Source organism: Mastacembelus armatus, chromosome 20 (genome assembly GCF_900324485.2).
Source record: "Mastacembelus armatus chromosome 20, fMasArm1.2, whole genome shotgun sequence".
Lineage (NCBI taxonomy): Eukaryota > Metazoa > Chordata > Actinopteri > Synbranchiformes > Mastacembelidae > Mastacembelus > Mastacembelus armatus.
Genome location: NC_046652.1, coordinates 15,914,052 through 15,930,361, shown reverse-complemented (window position 1 = coordinate 15,930,361; position 16,310 = coordinate 15,914,052). Strand labels below are relative to the sequence as shown.

Below are 16,310 nucleotides of genomic sequence, written 5' to 3'. Positions count from 1 at the left end.
GTGTATATGAATACTTGGTGAAACATATTTGTGTTATTACTGAAAACCTACATATGAGTAGTGTAACATTTATTTTCTAATATGGAACAAGTGAAGTTGCTACTGTTTGAATCCTCATGAGACCATGTTTTTAGGGATTGCAGATGATTACTACATGGTGTGCGCCTCACTTGAAGATGATCCTGACAAAAGCATCATTGAAATGGTAAAGTAACAAACATTTGTGTTTTGTATGATCAATTTACTCACAAATGTGTGTATTACCATAGAATTTAGCTCAATGTGGAGGCTTTTGTACTTAATGCCTTTTTATTGATTTTGTTGCAGGTGCAGTGTGATTCCTGTAATGGTTGGACACGTTTTGAATGTGCCCAATATCACAAAGACAGTGGTGCACCATATCTTTGTAAAAAAAATAAATAAATAAATGTACTGTCTTCAAAATTGTTTTCGTTTGTGTCCAAAGCTGGTCTGCTGTTCTGGTATTGATTGACATATTTCTTATTAATAATTTTCAAAGACCATTAGACAGGTTTTATTAAGTAGTGAATATTTTATTGAGTATCAAAACATGCTTCCCAACTTCTTACAGTTCAGATGGAGTGAATATTGGTTAAATATGAAGTGGAATTTGGACTGGGAGCATAATTTAATAGGGAAATATGGACTGTTAAAATATGCTACCCCTGTAATATTAACTAAATGGAGAGGGGTAGCTGACTTCCACCAGAGAGAGAGCTGGGAGCAAGTACTTTCAAGGACCTGTACCTATGTCTTTATTTACAAAAGCTTTAAAAAGGCCTTGAATCAAAGATGAAAGGATCCGGGCATATATACAACACAAGTGTAGACATGATCTCTCCCAAGAATGAATAAAAAAAAAAAACAAACAAAAAATACATCATAAACCAAAATACAGAATGTAATTTCAAAATAAAAGCCTCATTGAAAAACTGTATCTCAAAAGAGAAAACACTTTCAGAATAAAACCGTTACAGGAAAATGAGCTAATCTGGGTTTTCTGCCAGTTAATAAATTTGCAAAAATTTCTACATTTCTGTTTTTTTCTGTCAAGATGGGGTGCTGAGTGTACATTAATGAGAAATAAAATGAACTTTTTTGATTTTGGCAAATGGCTGCAATGACACAAAGAGTGAAACATTTAAAGGGGTCTGAATACTTTCCGTACCCACTGTAGGATGTGCCTGTTGTTTTTGTACTGTCTTACAGAAACAGGTTGAAATCTGCCTGGAGGCATGGAGACTGTCACATCAAGACCACCCCACCGAGAACACTGCTGGTGTTAGGGACAGTCTGACCCAGAGCTCTGTAACTGCTTTATTCAGTGTGTTTTAATAAACAGACTATTTGAGACCATATTCATCGCCTCCGCTTCATCGATCAAACAAACACACGGAACTGAGGGAGAAAATTCCAGTTCCAACACATCCTCACGCGTCAGCCTGTCATTCATTTTGACTGCTGCTTTAATAACTGGACAGATGGAAACCTTCTATAACCAACTTAGTTTCATACTTGTTAATTCCTTCATGATAACAAATGCACTTTGAAGACTTTTGCTGACTGTTTCTCTGTTTTTGTCCTGCAGAAAAAAATGGTTAATAACCAATAACCAGCTGATACAGTTAATACAAGTGAGCAACAACAACTGGAGGAGACCAAAGTCCAGGTTTTGATGTACACTCAGGTCCAGACTCAGGTCCAGCTTTATGAAGACCATCACCACATCCAGCTGCAGAGAGAAGCAGAGAGAGCAGAGGTCAGAAACCAGAGGTCACAGACACTCACTTCATCGGCAACAGTCGTCTTCACATTAACTCAAACACATGATCACAACAAGCTTCTGGCTGATCTGATTGGCTGACTGTTGTCTCTCTCTCTGTCTTTCTGTCCAATCCTGAAGCCTGTCCCTGTTGTCCTCTCACAGCTTCACTGAGAAGGTTGGAGCTTTACAGGAAATCCTGGATCTTTGCTTTGATACTGACTGGGTTTAGTCCAATCCTGCTGAAAGCACCATGGACTGACTCCAGCCCTCTACTGACCTCAGAGACTGCAGGCTACAGTCTGGACTCTGGACAAGATCCCTCAGCTGCTGCACATCTGGATCCTGCAGGCCGTTGTTTCTCAGGTCCAGGAATATCAGAAGGGAGGGGTTGGACTTAAGAGCTGAAACCAGATAACCACAGCTGGTCTCTGACAAACTGCAGTTCCTCAACCTGAATAAAGAAGCAAAGATGTGACGATAGAAACCAAAGTTCCTGCTAGAAAGTGTTGAATGTTTCAGAATGTGTTCAGAGCTGAAGAAGGTTTAGAAATTCTGCCAGCTCCACCTGTGGCTCCATCTATACAAACTCATGTTGTGCAGCCACATTTCTCTGAGAGGGAAAACAGCCTTTCCCATGAAGATCCTCAGTGTAGATCAGTCTAATGTCTGCTCATGTCTGCAGTTTAGTGTCAGCACAACTTTCACATCACATTCATCTCAGCACACAACCTAAACATGGGGTCTGACCTCAGAATTTTCAGTCTACAGTCTGGACTCTGCAGTCCACCACACAGCTGCTGCACTCCTGGATCCTGCAGGTTGCTGTAGCTCAGGTCCAGGTGTCTCAGATGGGAGGGGTTGGACTTCAGAGCTGAGGCCAGATAACCACAGCTGGTCTCTGACAAACTGCAGTTGTCCAACCTGAATAAAGAAACAAAGACCAACTTCCTGTTTTATTATTGAACAAACATGAACAATGAATAGAACAACACAATATTATAAATACAACACAAGTGTCAATAGAAACTGGTCCATCCAGGCTGTTATGATGAAATTAGCTGAGGTGTGAATTGATGTCACATTAACATGAAGAAGAAAGTGCAGAAAGGTGAAAAATCTCTGACTTTAATTCAAAGTCATTGTGAGAAACAGGAATTTCCATGTGATGTTTTAAATTCGATTCATATGGAGTTAAACTTTCCAACATCTGGTCATGTTGGGTGGGATTGGTTCATTTGACACAGTGGTGCTCGGCCTTTTAGCCTTGCTAGTCTTGGCCCATGAGGCAGCAACAGTAGCAAGGCAGGTTTTGACGCCACGCAGCATCTTCTTTCTTTAAAGCCAAAATATTTCCACACAACTGACACACTGTTCCTCTTTGGCACTAAAGTTTCCATAGAGTCGGGTTCTGTGGAGCCTGAGGGCACTGGACAACAGATCATGGTCCAATAGCAAAATGGATCAAGGTAATGCTTTGTCTGTCAACTGATCTACTCTTTCTTACATGTTGGGACCAGAGGGTCCTCACAGGACTTTGTCCATTTCAACTGAGTGAATGAATGAGGGATTATTAGGCTGCACTAACTGGGACTCCCAACAGGTGAGTCCAAGGTGAACCACCTGCTCCAAATCCAATGGCAACATCTAAAAAGTGGCCAATAATCTAGTCCAGGACTTGTTTGGATTTCTGAGTGGAAGAAGCTGTCTGGAAGTTGAGGTTCAGCTTGTGCTTAGGGTTCACCAAGTAGTGCTTCTGGTTTGGCTTTGTCTCCAGGAAATCAATGGAAGTCAATGGAATGTCCTCTGAAGTGATGGAAACACACCTGTCTGTGTGTGTTCTCAACCATCAATATCAATGATCAAAGAAATATTTCTACTGCATCAAAGAAACTGGATCCATTTCCAACAAATATTAGTTCAGAGGATTTTCTGCTGACACGTGTGACTCTTTAGACACAATGAGACCAACTTTCTGTGAGACTCAGTCATTTGGGACTAAAGACTGAATTTAGCCTCAGAAAAATCCAAAGACAGGAAAAGAAAATCAACTTCAATAGAAGTTATGTCTGTGCAAACACTGAGTTCAAACAATAATTCAACACTAAAGATCTACAATAGGAACAAACAGTCAGTGAACTGACCTCAGAGTCTCCAGTCTACAGTCTGGACTCTGCAGTCCACCACACAGCTGCTGCACTCCTGGATCCTGCAGGTTGTTCCAGCTCAGGTCCAGGAGTCTCAGATGGGAGGGATTGGACTTCAAAACTGAAACCAGATAACCACAGCTGGTCTCTGACAAACTGCAGCTCTTCAACCTGAATAAAGAAGCAAAGATGTGACGTTAGAAACCGAAGTTCCTCTTGAAAGTGTTGAATGTTTCAGAATGTGTTCAGAGCTGAAGAAGGTTTAGAAAGTAGAAGTTTAGAAAGTGGAAACTCCAAACAGCTGAAGCCAACAGGATGCAGGTTCAAAGCAGTCCCATCCAAAAAGGGACAAAGAGCTGTCATTAACCCTCTGGGGTCGACGCACGCGCCGGCGCGTTTTGACGCATCATTTCCTGATAAGGCGGAAACAAACTTAAATTACTCCGTCAATTCTGATCGTACAGATAAAAGAAGTATATCATTCAAATCTGTAAAGGGTCTAGTTTTAGTGGTATACCATCATAATAACAAAACGTTGTGCTTTTTTTAAATAAAGAAAGCCGACAGGGTGCGCTCTCGGACTTTTCTGTCTCTGCCATTTCTCTTCACAGACGTGTAAATAAAACAACCAGAATCTCAGCGAATACTTGGCTCATAAAAATAAGAATTATATGGCTAGAAAGCTTGAAATGTTTTCTTTTGAGTGAAACAATTCAAGTCAAAAACAAATCATCACTTTTTATTTAATCCATATGAACGTAAGGAGAAGTCCATTTTTTCCTGTCTCACCTCATTACAGGTAATGCGGTCCCGCCTTGTACACTGTCCACTTTCCACATGTAAATAATCTCAGGTGAACCAGGTAAATATGTGCACACCCCCGAGAAATGACACAAAATATCAAACTTCATCATAGAATTTACTCACTTTTTCTGCGCGTTTGGATGATGGCGCGTTACGCACGTGAAGCGGCGCTCCTTACATTCCACACAGAGACAAACAGTTTAGCTTGTCCTCAGAGTAAAAACACTGATTTTAACTCAAATGAGGATCGTTTGGCTCCTCATTGTGTTGTATTGTGCTGCACTAATCCGTCCCATCTACATTGACTGAAAGGCTCATTATGCGCACCTTTGTCTGGACGTTCAGTGCGTCTTTTGTCTTCTCAGGTAAATCACATGACTATTCATCCTCAGACACACCCTCTTGCATATGGCCTTTCTGGACAAAAAGTGTCTTAGAAAATTTAAATCACTGTATTGTTTACTGTGAATGTGTGAACAAGATGACATTCACATCATTTGTGAAGTAAACACTTTAGCCTACAACATGCAGGTCTCCAAAGTCTTGTGAACCAATGTTCTGTTTGTGTTTTATGGTCTTATTTCAGTGAGTAAAAAATTGTAGTTTTTCACTAACCATGCATAAACACTTTTTTCTCAAAAACACAATAATGTATAAACTTGCTGCTCACATATTATTGTAGCCAATTTTGTGCTAATTACAGTGTTATCAGACTTTAGACATTAATATGTTTAAAAAACACTGAAAAAAGCACAAATGTCAGGACATGTCAAAATTTGTCCAGGCCCCAAAAACCCCCTCAGACCCCAGAGGATTAATATGAAAGCCAACATGCTGCTGCTTCAATAAAGATGGAGTGACTTCAGCTCTGAAACTCTGCCAGCTCCACCTGTGGCTCCATCTATACAAACTCATGTTGTGCAGCCACATTTCTCTGAGAGGAAAAACAGCCTTTCCCATGAAGATCCTCAGTGTGGATCAGTCTAATATCAGCCTCATGTCTGCAGTTTAGTGTCAGCACAACTTTCACATCACATTCATTTCAGCACACAACCTAAACATGGGGTCTGACCTCAGAGTCTCGAGTCTGCAGTCTGGACTCTGCAGTCCACCACACAGCTGCTGCACTCCTGGATCCTGCACGTCGTTCCAGCTCAGGTCCAGGTGTCTCAGATGGGAGGGGTTGGATTTCAGAGCTGAGGCCAGATAACCACAGCTGGTCTCTGACAAACTGCAGCTGTCCAACCTGAATAAAGAAGCAAAGATCAACTTCGTTTTTTATTATTGAACAAACATGAACAATGAATAGAACAACACAATATTATAAATACAACACAAGTGTCAATAGAAACTGGTCCATCCAGGCTGTTATGATGAAATTAGCTGAGGTGTGAATTGATGTCACATTAACATGAAGAAGAAAGTGCAGAAAGATGAAAAATCTCTGACTTTAATTCAAAGTCATTGTGAGAAACAGGAATTTCCATGTGATGTTTTAAATTCGATTCATATGGAGTTAAACTTTCCAACATCTGGTCATGTTGGGTGGGATTGGTTCATTTGACACAGTGGTGCTCGGCCTTTTAGCCTTGCTAGTCTTGGCCCATGAGGCAGCAACAGTAGCAAGGCAGGTTTTGACGCCACGCAGCATCTTCTTTCTTTAAAGCCAAAATATTTCCACACAACTGACACACTGTTCCTCTTTGGCACTAAAGTTTCCATAGAGTCGGGTTCTGTGGAGCCCGAGGCCACTGGACAACAGATCAAGGTCCAATAGCAAAATGGATCAAGGTAATGCTTTGTCTGTCAACTGATCTACTGTTTCTTACATGTTGGGACCAGAGGGTCCTCACAGGACTTTGTCCATTTCAACTGAGTGAATGAATGAGGGATTATTAGGCTGCACTAACTGGGACTCCCAACAGGTGAGTCCAAGGTGAACCAGCTCCAAATCCAATGGCAACATCTAAAAAGGGGCCAATAATCTAGTCCAGGACCTGTTTGGATTTCTGAGTGGTAGAAGCTGTCTGGAAGTTGAGGTTCAGCTTGTGCTTAGGGTTCACCAAGTAGTGCTTCTGGTTTGGCTTTGTCTCCAGGAAATCAATGGAAGTCAATGGAATGTCCTCTGAAGTGATGGAAACACACCTGTCTGTGTGTGTCCTCAACCATCAATATCAATGATCAAAGAAATATTTCTACTGCATCAAAGAAACTGGATCCATTTCCAACAAATATTAGTTCAGAGGATTTTCTGCTGACACGTGTGACTCTTTAGACACAATGAGACCAACTTTCTGTGAGACTCAGTCATTTGGGACTAAAGACTGAATTTAGCCTCAGAAAAATCCAAAGACAGGAAAAGAAAATCAACTTCAATAGAAGTTATGTCTGTGCAAACACTGAGTTCAAACAATAATCCAACACTAAAGATCTACAATAGGAAAAAACAGTCAGTGAACTGACCTCAGAGTCTCCAGTCTACAGTCTGGACTCTGCACTCCACCACACAGCTGCTGCACTCCTGGATCCTGCAGGTTCTTGTTGCCACTCAGTTCCAGTTCTCTCAGATGGGAGGGGTTGGACTTCAGAGCTGAGACCAGATAACCACAGCTGGTCTCTGACAAACTGGAGTTCCTGAACCTGAATAAAGAAGAAAAGAAGGAGATCCAATGTGACACTGATGTTGATGACAATGAGGATGATGGTGATGATGATGATGACAATTCTTCTTCTTTTCATTAGAATAATGAGATGAGATCAACTTGATTAATCCCTGAAGGGAAATGTAGAATGATAATAATGAGAAGAATAATATGAGAACAGTCAGAATAATAGTAATAATAGTCTGACTATATCATGATATTATTGTCAGCACATGGGAAGAGAAGCTGCTTTCCAGCCAACAGCAGAATCAATCTAGTTGATGGCTCATACTGTCACTGTGCAGCTTTAAAGTTTCCTGCTTAAAGTTTGTTGACCCAGTTCCAAAGTGCAGCAAAACAATGCATTGAATTGTTCCTCCTTATTCTATCTGAGCCAAGGAAGCTCCCCCAGGCTCTCCTGTTTCCTGTCTCTTCCCTCTCCGCATCTTCTTCTCTGGCTTTATTGGCTGCAGCCTCAGCACAGCACGGTCAAAACTTGGACAAACACTAGACAGTTTCAGTTGAAACAGTTTCAGCTTTGGACTGTTTCCACAGTTTGTTTAGAAACACAAAGGATTCAGAACAACTTCCTGACAGATGACATTTTTGGGACACTCTGTTCTTCAAAGCTTCTACAGAAAGAAACATCATTATTAATATGATTATTCAATATGAGTGAACACACATTATTGAAGACAGCTCAGTGAAATGAAGTGAAACTGAAGGAATCATTCTTAGTCTGCTGAGAATAGAAGAACAATGAAACACTGAATGGAACAACCAACATTCACAGGAGCTTTAGTTGTGGATTCAACATCTAAGATCTACAATAGTAACAGTCAGACAACTGACCTCAGAGTCTCCAGTCTACAGTGTGGACTCTGCAGTCCACCACACAGCTGCAGCACTCCTGGATCCTGAAGGTTGTTCAGATTCAGTTCCAGTTCTGTCAGATGGGAGGGGTTGGACTTCAGAGCTGAGGCCACGACTTCACAGTGAGTCTCTGAGAGTTCACAGCCAGAAAGTCTGTGAGGACACATATATTAGAAAAGCTGTTATTATGACAGAGACAATATATTGACTTGAACCACTTGATGTCAAATAGGGACATGTCCTGTTGTGTCTTCACATCAGTGGCTCAGCTGATCTTCTCTCAGTGGGTTGGACATGAAATAAGAATTCTTCTCACTCTCTGTCACACTGCACACGCTTCATCTTTGTTCTGCTTTCATCTTGGACAGGAAGCAGAGAAAACTCAGTTCCTTTGGAACTTCCACAACAGGCCTGTCCCTGTTTATTCCAATGTTGGACATTTGTTCACATGTGGCAGAAAAACATCAGTGTTTGAAGAGAAACAGAAGAAAAATTTGTCCCATGGAAAAACCACAGGAAAGAAAAAGAAGAACTGTGTTCATTCACTGGACAGAGAGAAAAAAACAACAGGAACATCTGCAGCTTTTGGACTGACACCATTTGGAACAGCTCAAGAACATCTGGGACAAAATCCAGCTGCTGTCATTCTCACAATAAACAAGAGGAACATTATGGTGATGATCACCCAAGTGAAAAATCAATCTATTGTTTCAGACTTCAATTCTACTTTTAGCAGATAAAGTGTGTTCACACATTTTACCAAGTGTATTTGTGCTTGTGTTGAAACGTAGTAAAAGTACATTTTTGGTGAGTCTCCAAAGTACAAGATTAGTCAAAGAGTTACTGAGACAAAAAAAGCAGATTCAAAGTAAATGTTTGCAAAGTATATTGAAATGATCTCATTACTTCATTAGTCATTTAGCAGATTTCTTCAAAGTGCACTTTACTTTCAACAGATTTTGAAGTATATTTAGTGATATTTTCCAAAAGTCTGTTCATGGTTTGTGTTTTTACTTCAAATTGTGTCATTCTCTTCCAAATATAATCAGGGTATCTGCAGGTTTCTAAGAGCTAGATTTAAGACTTTTTAAGACTTTTTTAATACCACGCTGAATGAAATTTAAGACCAGTTTTGTAGATAAAATGCCAGGTGTTTTCCGACAGGTTTCCGCAGCCGCTTTGTCTTATTCACATTGCATGTGGGTCTCCAAAGCTTTCATACCCATTGTTCCGAGTTTAAAATTCTTTTTGCACAGCCTGCACCGGACCTCGAACACGTTGCCACTAACTGGACTTAACCACGGTGCAAAATTATGGTTTTGTAACCAATTGTCATTAAATTTACATTTACCCATGGCAAAAGACTAATGCTGAAACTTTCCCGCAGTTCACGCAGCTGCCGGAAAGCATGTGTTAAATACACTCCCCTCAAACGCATATTTTAGTTGGTTCCGCCTATTTCGTTCTGCGTAACAAATACACGAAAGGTTTTCAAATTGATTTCAAGATGAAAATAAAATCTTCTTTATGGGGTCAGTTAGATTTCATTTTAAGACCTTTGAAACGTGAATTTAAGACATTTTAATGCTAATTAAGGCCTTAGTTTTATAATATGGAATTTAAGACTTTTTAAGGATCCCCGGACACCCTGATAATACTATGCCTCCATTTAACTTGAGCTCTATTTCAGTATACTTATTTAAAGTACACAATGTATGTGTGCCTGGCTGTGGGAAAGTGGACTCTTGGAAGTGGTCTAATTCCTGTGGACAAAGTTTCACTTCAAAATACTCTTTCATACTACATGTTCACTTCACTTCATGTATTTTGGATGTTTGGACAGAATTCTTCGGAGAACTATGCAGAATCCTGAAGACCACTAAAATCCATGTTAGTCCCATAGTGGTGCAGCCAAATAATACTTTGACCTCACTAATAGAAAACACAAACTGTTGTTCCTGTTTATTGTTATTGTTGTTACCTTGAATGACTTGTTTTGTTCCAAAGCCCTTAAATGGCTGGATTTAATAGTGTTAGAGTTCAAATCAATATTTGTTGGACTGATGTGTTTTGGACTTTGTGTAGGAGTTCAGATTATTTTCAATCCTTTTAGAACGTCTTCAAAGTGCACTGGGCTTTTCAAAGTAAGAGCATTTGAGAACATTCTAACAAGAAGTAGTGCTTTTAGTCCAACATCATTTGATTGGAATATAAGTAAAGTATATACATTTCTATTTTTTGGGCAGCAAAAGTACCCAATAATACGTGAAAAATAGGTTTTTCATGTACTAAAGCAGATTTATAGTGCAGCTTCCAGCAACTTCACTGGTTTCATTTTAACACAACTTCAAGTATTTCAAAGTATTTCAAAAGTATACTCAATATACTTTTAGAAAATATACAACAATAGATTTTTTTCACTTGGGCACATCTCGACTTACTTAGCCTTTCTGCAGTTCCTCACAGCTGGAATCAGTCTCTGTCGTCCCTGGGCTGATGTGTTGTACTTAATCAGGTCCAACTCATCCAGAACCTCCTCTGACATCTGCAGCATGTAGGCCAGAGCTGAGCACTGGATCTCAGAGAGTTCCTTCTCTGATCTGTTCCCTGACTTCAGGAACTCTTGGATCTCCTGATGGACTGAGTGGTCATTCAGCTCCATCAGACAGTGGAAGATGTTGATGCTTCTGTCAGGAGAGATATCAACTCTGTTCATCTTCTTCAGGTTGTTGATGGCTCTCTGGATGGTTTCTGGACTGGTCTTTGTCTGACCCAGCAGGCCTCCTAAGACTTTCTGGTTGGACTCCAGACAGAGGCCATGAAGGAAGCGGGCAAACAGGTCCATGTGGCCACTTTTACATCTCAGCGATTTCTCCATGGCTCTCAAGAGGAAGTTATTCAGAGACCTCCTGCATTCGCAGTTGGAGTAACAGTGAACCGTGTAGACTGCAGCCAGAAACTCCTGAACACTCAGATGAACAAAGCAGTAGACTGATTTCTGGGAGATCACACTCTCTCTTTTGAAGATCTCTGTACAGACTTCCGAGTACACCGAGGCCTCTGGGACATCCAGACCACACTGTTCCAGGTCTTCTTGGTAGAACATGATGTTTCCTTCCTTCAGATGTTCAAACGCCAGCCTCCCCAGCTTCAGAAGAACTTCCACGTCAGCCTCCTTCAGCTGCAGTGGACTCGTCTCATGTCCCTCACGGTACTTGTGCGTCTTCCTGTTTGTCTGAACCAGCAGGAAGTGTGAGTACAGGTCAGTCAGGGTCTTGGGCAGCTCTACTCTCTGCTCTGTGGTCAACATGTGCTCCAGAACTGTAGCAGTGATCCAGCAGAAGACTGGGATTTGACACATGATGTGGAGGCTCCTGGATGCCTTGATGTGTGAGATGATTCTGCTGGACAGCTCTTCATCCCTGGACTTCCTCCTGAAGTACTCATCCTTCTGGGCGTCAGTGAAGCCTCGGACTTCTGTCAGCCTGTCCACACACGTAGGAGGGATTCGATTGGCCGCTGCGGGTCGCGAAGTTATCCAGACCAGAGCCGAGGGAAGCAGATTCCCCTGGATCAGGTTTGTCAACAGCTCGTTGACCGAGGCCTCCCGTGTGACATCAGACACCACCTTCCTGTTGTTGAAATCCAGTGAAAGTTTGCTTTCATCCAGGCCGTCCAAGATGAACAGAACTTTACTGACAGCCAGCCGCTCTGCTGTGACCTTGTGTAATGTTGGATGGAAAACATGGAGCAGCCTGAGAAGACTGATCTGCTCATCTTTGATCAGGTTCAGCTCCCTGAACGAAAGCAGGACCAGCAGACTGACATCTTGGTTTACTGAGCCCTCTGCCCAGTCCAGACTGAACTTCTGCACTGAGAAGGTTTTTCCAACACCAGCGACACCGTTGGTCAGAACCACTCTGATGGGTCTCTGCTGGTCAGGGGAGGCTTTAAAGATCTCGTGGCACTTGATTGGAGTGTCATGGAGGGTCTCCATCTTGGAAGTGATCTCCAGCTGCCAGACCTCATGTTGGGTATTAACCTCTTCATTCAGTCCCTCTGTGATGTAGAGCTCAGTGTAGATCGTTTTGAGGAGGGTTCCACTTCCTGCTGGATCAGGTCCTTCAGTCACATGTTCACATCTCGTCTTCAGACTGGTCTTATGCTGATCTAAAACCTCCTGCAGACCAGAGTCCACTGGAAGACAAGAAAAAGGGTCCAATCAAACAGACGTTTGTGTGACACAGAATCTCGACTGTGAAGGACCAACTCAAATGCAGAACAATCAGTGGGTCTTACTGGTTCTGAGTCTTTTTCCACACTGGGGACAGGGACAGTCTCCTGCTGAACCAGACCGATCCCTATATGAGGTGGTGCACTGTCTGCAGAACCAGTGTCCACAGCTGGTAGAGACTGGATCCTTCAGGAGGTCCTGACACAAAGAACAGCTGGACAGCCGCTGCTCCTCAAAGACCTGAGTCCTGGTCCTGTCCCTGTGGACATGAAGCAAACTGGGATTAGTTGAGGTGGAGACATGTTGAGTGAGGAAATGTTCTTATTTTTTGACTGGACAGAAGCTGGAAACTCCCAGCTGTCTCCCAGCTAGCTTTAACCCTCTGGGGTCTGAGGGGATTTTTGGGGCCTGGACAAATTTTGACATGTCCTGACATTTGTGCTTTTTTCAGTGTTTTTTTAAACATATTAATGTCTAAAGTCTAATAACACTGTAATCAGCACAAAATTGGCTACAATAATATGTGAGCAGCAAGTTTATACATTATTGTGTTTTTGAGAAAAAAGTGTTTATGCATGGCTAGTGAAAAACTACAATTTTTTACTCACTGAAATAAGACCATAAAACACAAACAGAACATTGGTTCACAAGACTTTGGAGACCTGCATGTTGTAGGCTATGTTGGTTCTACTCAAACATTTAACAAGAGACACGTTGCATCTTTTCAGGCTGGGATCAGCTCGTGGCTGCAAGAAGACGTCTCTTCTTGGGTTTGTGGCTGCAGCCCCGAGCCTCACACAGACTTCTTTATTTATAGCAAACAAGGTTACACAATAGTTGCACAGAAGACCTTTAACATATATCACGTTCGCCTTAGAAACAAGGAAACTGGCTTTTGTCCCTATAGATTCATGAAGTTCAAACAGGGGACACTTGGTGTCACAAGTTCCTTGCCCCAGAGCGGGTCTGTTTCACTTCCTAAACGCATACATTCTTTCAACATATGCACAACTGACATGTGTTGAGCTGTCAACATTCAAAGCAGTCAAAAGTTCAATGTCTCAACAAGATCACATGTACATTTACTTATAGCGGTGAATAAATTCTATGATAAACAATTTAGACTTTTGATCCTAACAGGCTAAAGTGTTTACTTCAGAGTGCTGTGAATGTCATCTTGTTCACACATTCACAGTAAACAATACACTGATTTAAATTTTCTAAGACACTTTTTGTCCAGAAAGGCCATATGCAAGAGGGTGTGTCTGAGGATGAATAGTCATGTGATTTACCTGAGAACACAAAAGACGCACTGAACGACCAGACAAAGGTGCGCATAATGAGCCTTTCAGTCAATGTAGATGGGACGGATTAGTGCAGCAAAATACAACACAATGAGGAGACAAACGATCCTCATTTGAGTTAAAATCAGTGTTTTTACTCTGAGGACAAGCTAAACTATTTGTCTCTGTGAGGAATGTAAGGAGCGCCGTTTCACGTGCGTAACGCGCCATCATCCAAACGCGCCGAAAAAGTGAGTAAATTCAATGATGAAGTTTGATATTTTGTTGTTATTATGATGGTATACCACTAAAACTAGACCCTTTACAGATTTGAATGATATACTTCTTTTATCTGTACGATCAGAATTGACGGAGTAATTTAAGTTTGTTTCCGCCTTATCAGAAAAAGATGCGTCAAAACGCGCCGGCGCGTGCGTCGACCCTCTGGGGTTAAGTGTTTAAGACACTACAGTCTGGAAACGAAGTGCATTTGACCGTTTCTTTCTAACAAGCTGTGAACAAGAACTTTTTATCTGTCTTTTCATCAGAAGTTTCTCTTCTAAAACAAATCATCTGTTGAACACTCATATCTAACAGGTTCCTTATACTGGGCTATGAAATGGAGATTGATCCCAAAGTGCATGTCAAAATGAGCCACGCTGGAACCAGAAACCTGCAAAGAAGCTCCAGAAGCAGGGTGTGGACTTCCCAGAGCCCATGAATCTGAAGCAGATTTAGTTCTGAATCAGAAGCCACAGCTTGCAGAGCTTCTACCAATCAGACGATGGCAGCCAGCTCAGGAAACACATACAGGACTTCCACCCCTTGGTCTGCAGAGGTCATTCAGAAGCTTAGTCAAAGTTTCTTTAAGTCGTGTCGTCTGCGTCTTTTCGTACTTGGGTTTTAATCTTCAAGTTGTTTTGGCCTTTTTAGTTCCACTCCATGTGTAAACAGGAAGAACAGAACCTTTCTGTAAATGAGTCTAAACTAAGTTTTATCTGTAGCCTGTAGGAGGTCACACACTCACTAACAAACACTCTCACAACACCTGGTGAATGACTGACTGTACAAAGAGCTGCAGTGTTTAATGAGGACTGACAGCAGCCAGTGTGTATGAAGAGGTGTGTGTGTGGGGGGGGGGGGGGGGGGGGGACTTTGCATCGTTGGAGGAGGGGGAGGAATCTGATGTGGCACATGGAGACACAGAAAGTATTTCCATGGTAGCAGATGCAGGTGCTGCACAGACAAAGTAAATCCTTAGCCCTGCACAATAAACAATGAATGACACTGTGCTAATGCTGATACAACAAAGCTCTAGAGGGGAATCTAGAAACAGGTTGGACTGTGATAACACAGGCTGATTCAAACTGGGCTTCCTTCAACATCAACTGATGTTCTAGACTGGATGTTCACGTCCTTTCTCACTCGCTGTGAACTGCAGTGAAAAAACCAACCAGTCAACTGAGGTGTGCAGGGGGGGGGGCTGTTACCACGGAGATGGTTTGCCACCTGGAAGCTGTGAATTCCTTCTGACGACTGCATTTAAATGCAGATGAAGAGCTTCGGTCTATTGTTTCTGTCGGGGACTACACTAACTACTGACACAGCCTCTTAGAAACTCCAACCACAAATATGTTGATTGGCGTCAGTCGGCCTGAATATCTGATCCTCCAGCACAAAAGTCCGTTTTCTGCCCACAGCCTAAATTTGATATATTCTATATATATTTAAAGTTGGATATCTCCTCTCAACCATAGAGTGCAGCTCAAAGGGAAGCCAATGGGTCTCCTGCACAACAGCACAACAGATAAACCTCACACACACTAAATATATGTTTGCTCACTAATGGAAAATAATCAATACATACAATACCCAGATAAACAAATATGGACTTGGATATGAAAAGCAGCCTGATCTACACAATACATGCGAACCAACTAACCCAACCCCAACAGGGACCATTGTCTTGAGAAACCAGCATTTCAAGACTCTCACAACTCCAGCTCCTACAGTCCACCTGGACCACGAACTGGAGCCTCGAACAGTGAAACCATAAAGAAAATAAGAGTCAGACTTACCCTTCCACACAAACCAACACTGCTCCACCACACCACCACACTTCCGGTCCACTGTAACCGGCGTTAACTGGCTCCACCCGTCCTCTGTATTGTGTTCAAAAGAAGAGCGGGCACACGTGAACTGCTGCTGATAGAGGATTTATGGCCTCTGTGTCTGAATGGAACAGAAAGAAAACAACTGTGGGAAATTATGTCGACGCGTGATTATTCCACCTGGACGAAACAAGACCAGTTAGCTGGTTAGCCAACATCATTGTGCTCTGCTAACACACTTAACGCACTTACTCCGACTCATCCCACCGTTCTCCACAATAAAATGACCAAACCCCGTTCACTCATGCACAAAACGATTTCTAATACAACGAGTAATACTTAGTTCTAGTACTTAATGAAACTGATGCTAATCTTTACAAACTTATATCGAAGAAGCACCGCTGACCACTTACCTCACCTCTGCGTACTCAGC

At 42.0% G+C, this 16,310-nt stretch overlaps 1 protein-coding gene across 1 annotated transcript in view; it reads right to left on the bottom strand.

Annotated features, from left to right (window-relative positions):
* LOC113121980 (NACHT, LRR and PYD domains-containing protein 12-like) overlaps positions 1–16,310 on the bottom strand; it is a 52,889-nt gene extending 36,579 nt beyond the window's left edge. Inside the window, exons 1-8 of the mRNA XM_026292870.1 lie at positions 16,291–16,310; positions 15,845–15,998; positions 12,549–12,742; positions 10,691–12,446; positions 8,229–8,402; positions 7,198–7,374; positions 5,807–5,980; positions 2,534–2,707 (exon numbers count right to left, since the gene is read on the bottom strand). Coding sequence (XP_026148655.1) covers positions 2,534–2,707; positions 5,807–5,980; positions 7,198–7,374; positions 8,229–8,402; positions 10,691–12,446; position 12,549 — 2,456 coding nt within the window. The 5' untranslated portion in view covers positions 12,550–12,742; positions 15,845–15,998; positions 16,291–16,310. The remainder of the gene's footprint in view (positions 1–2,533; positions 2,708–5,806; positions 5,981–7,197; positions 7,375–8,228; positions 8,403–10,690; positions 12,447–12,548; positions 12,743–15,844; positions 15,999–16,290) is intronic.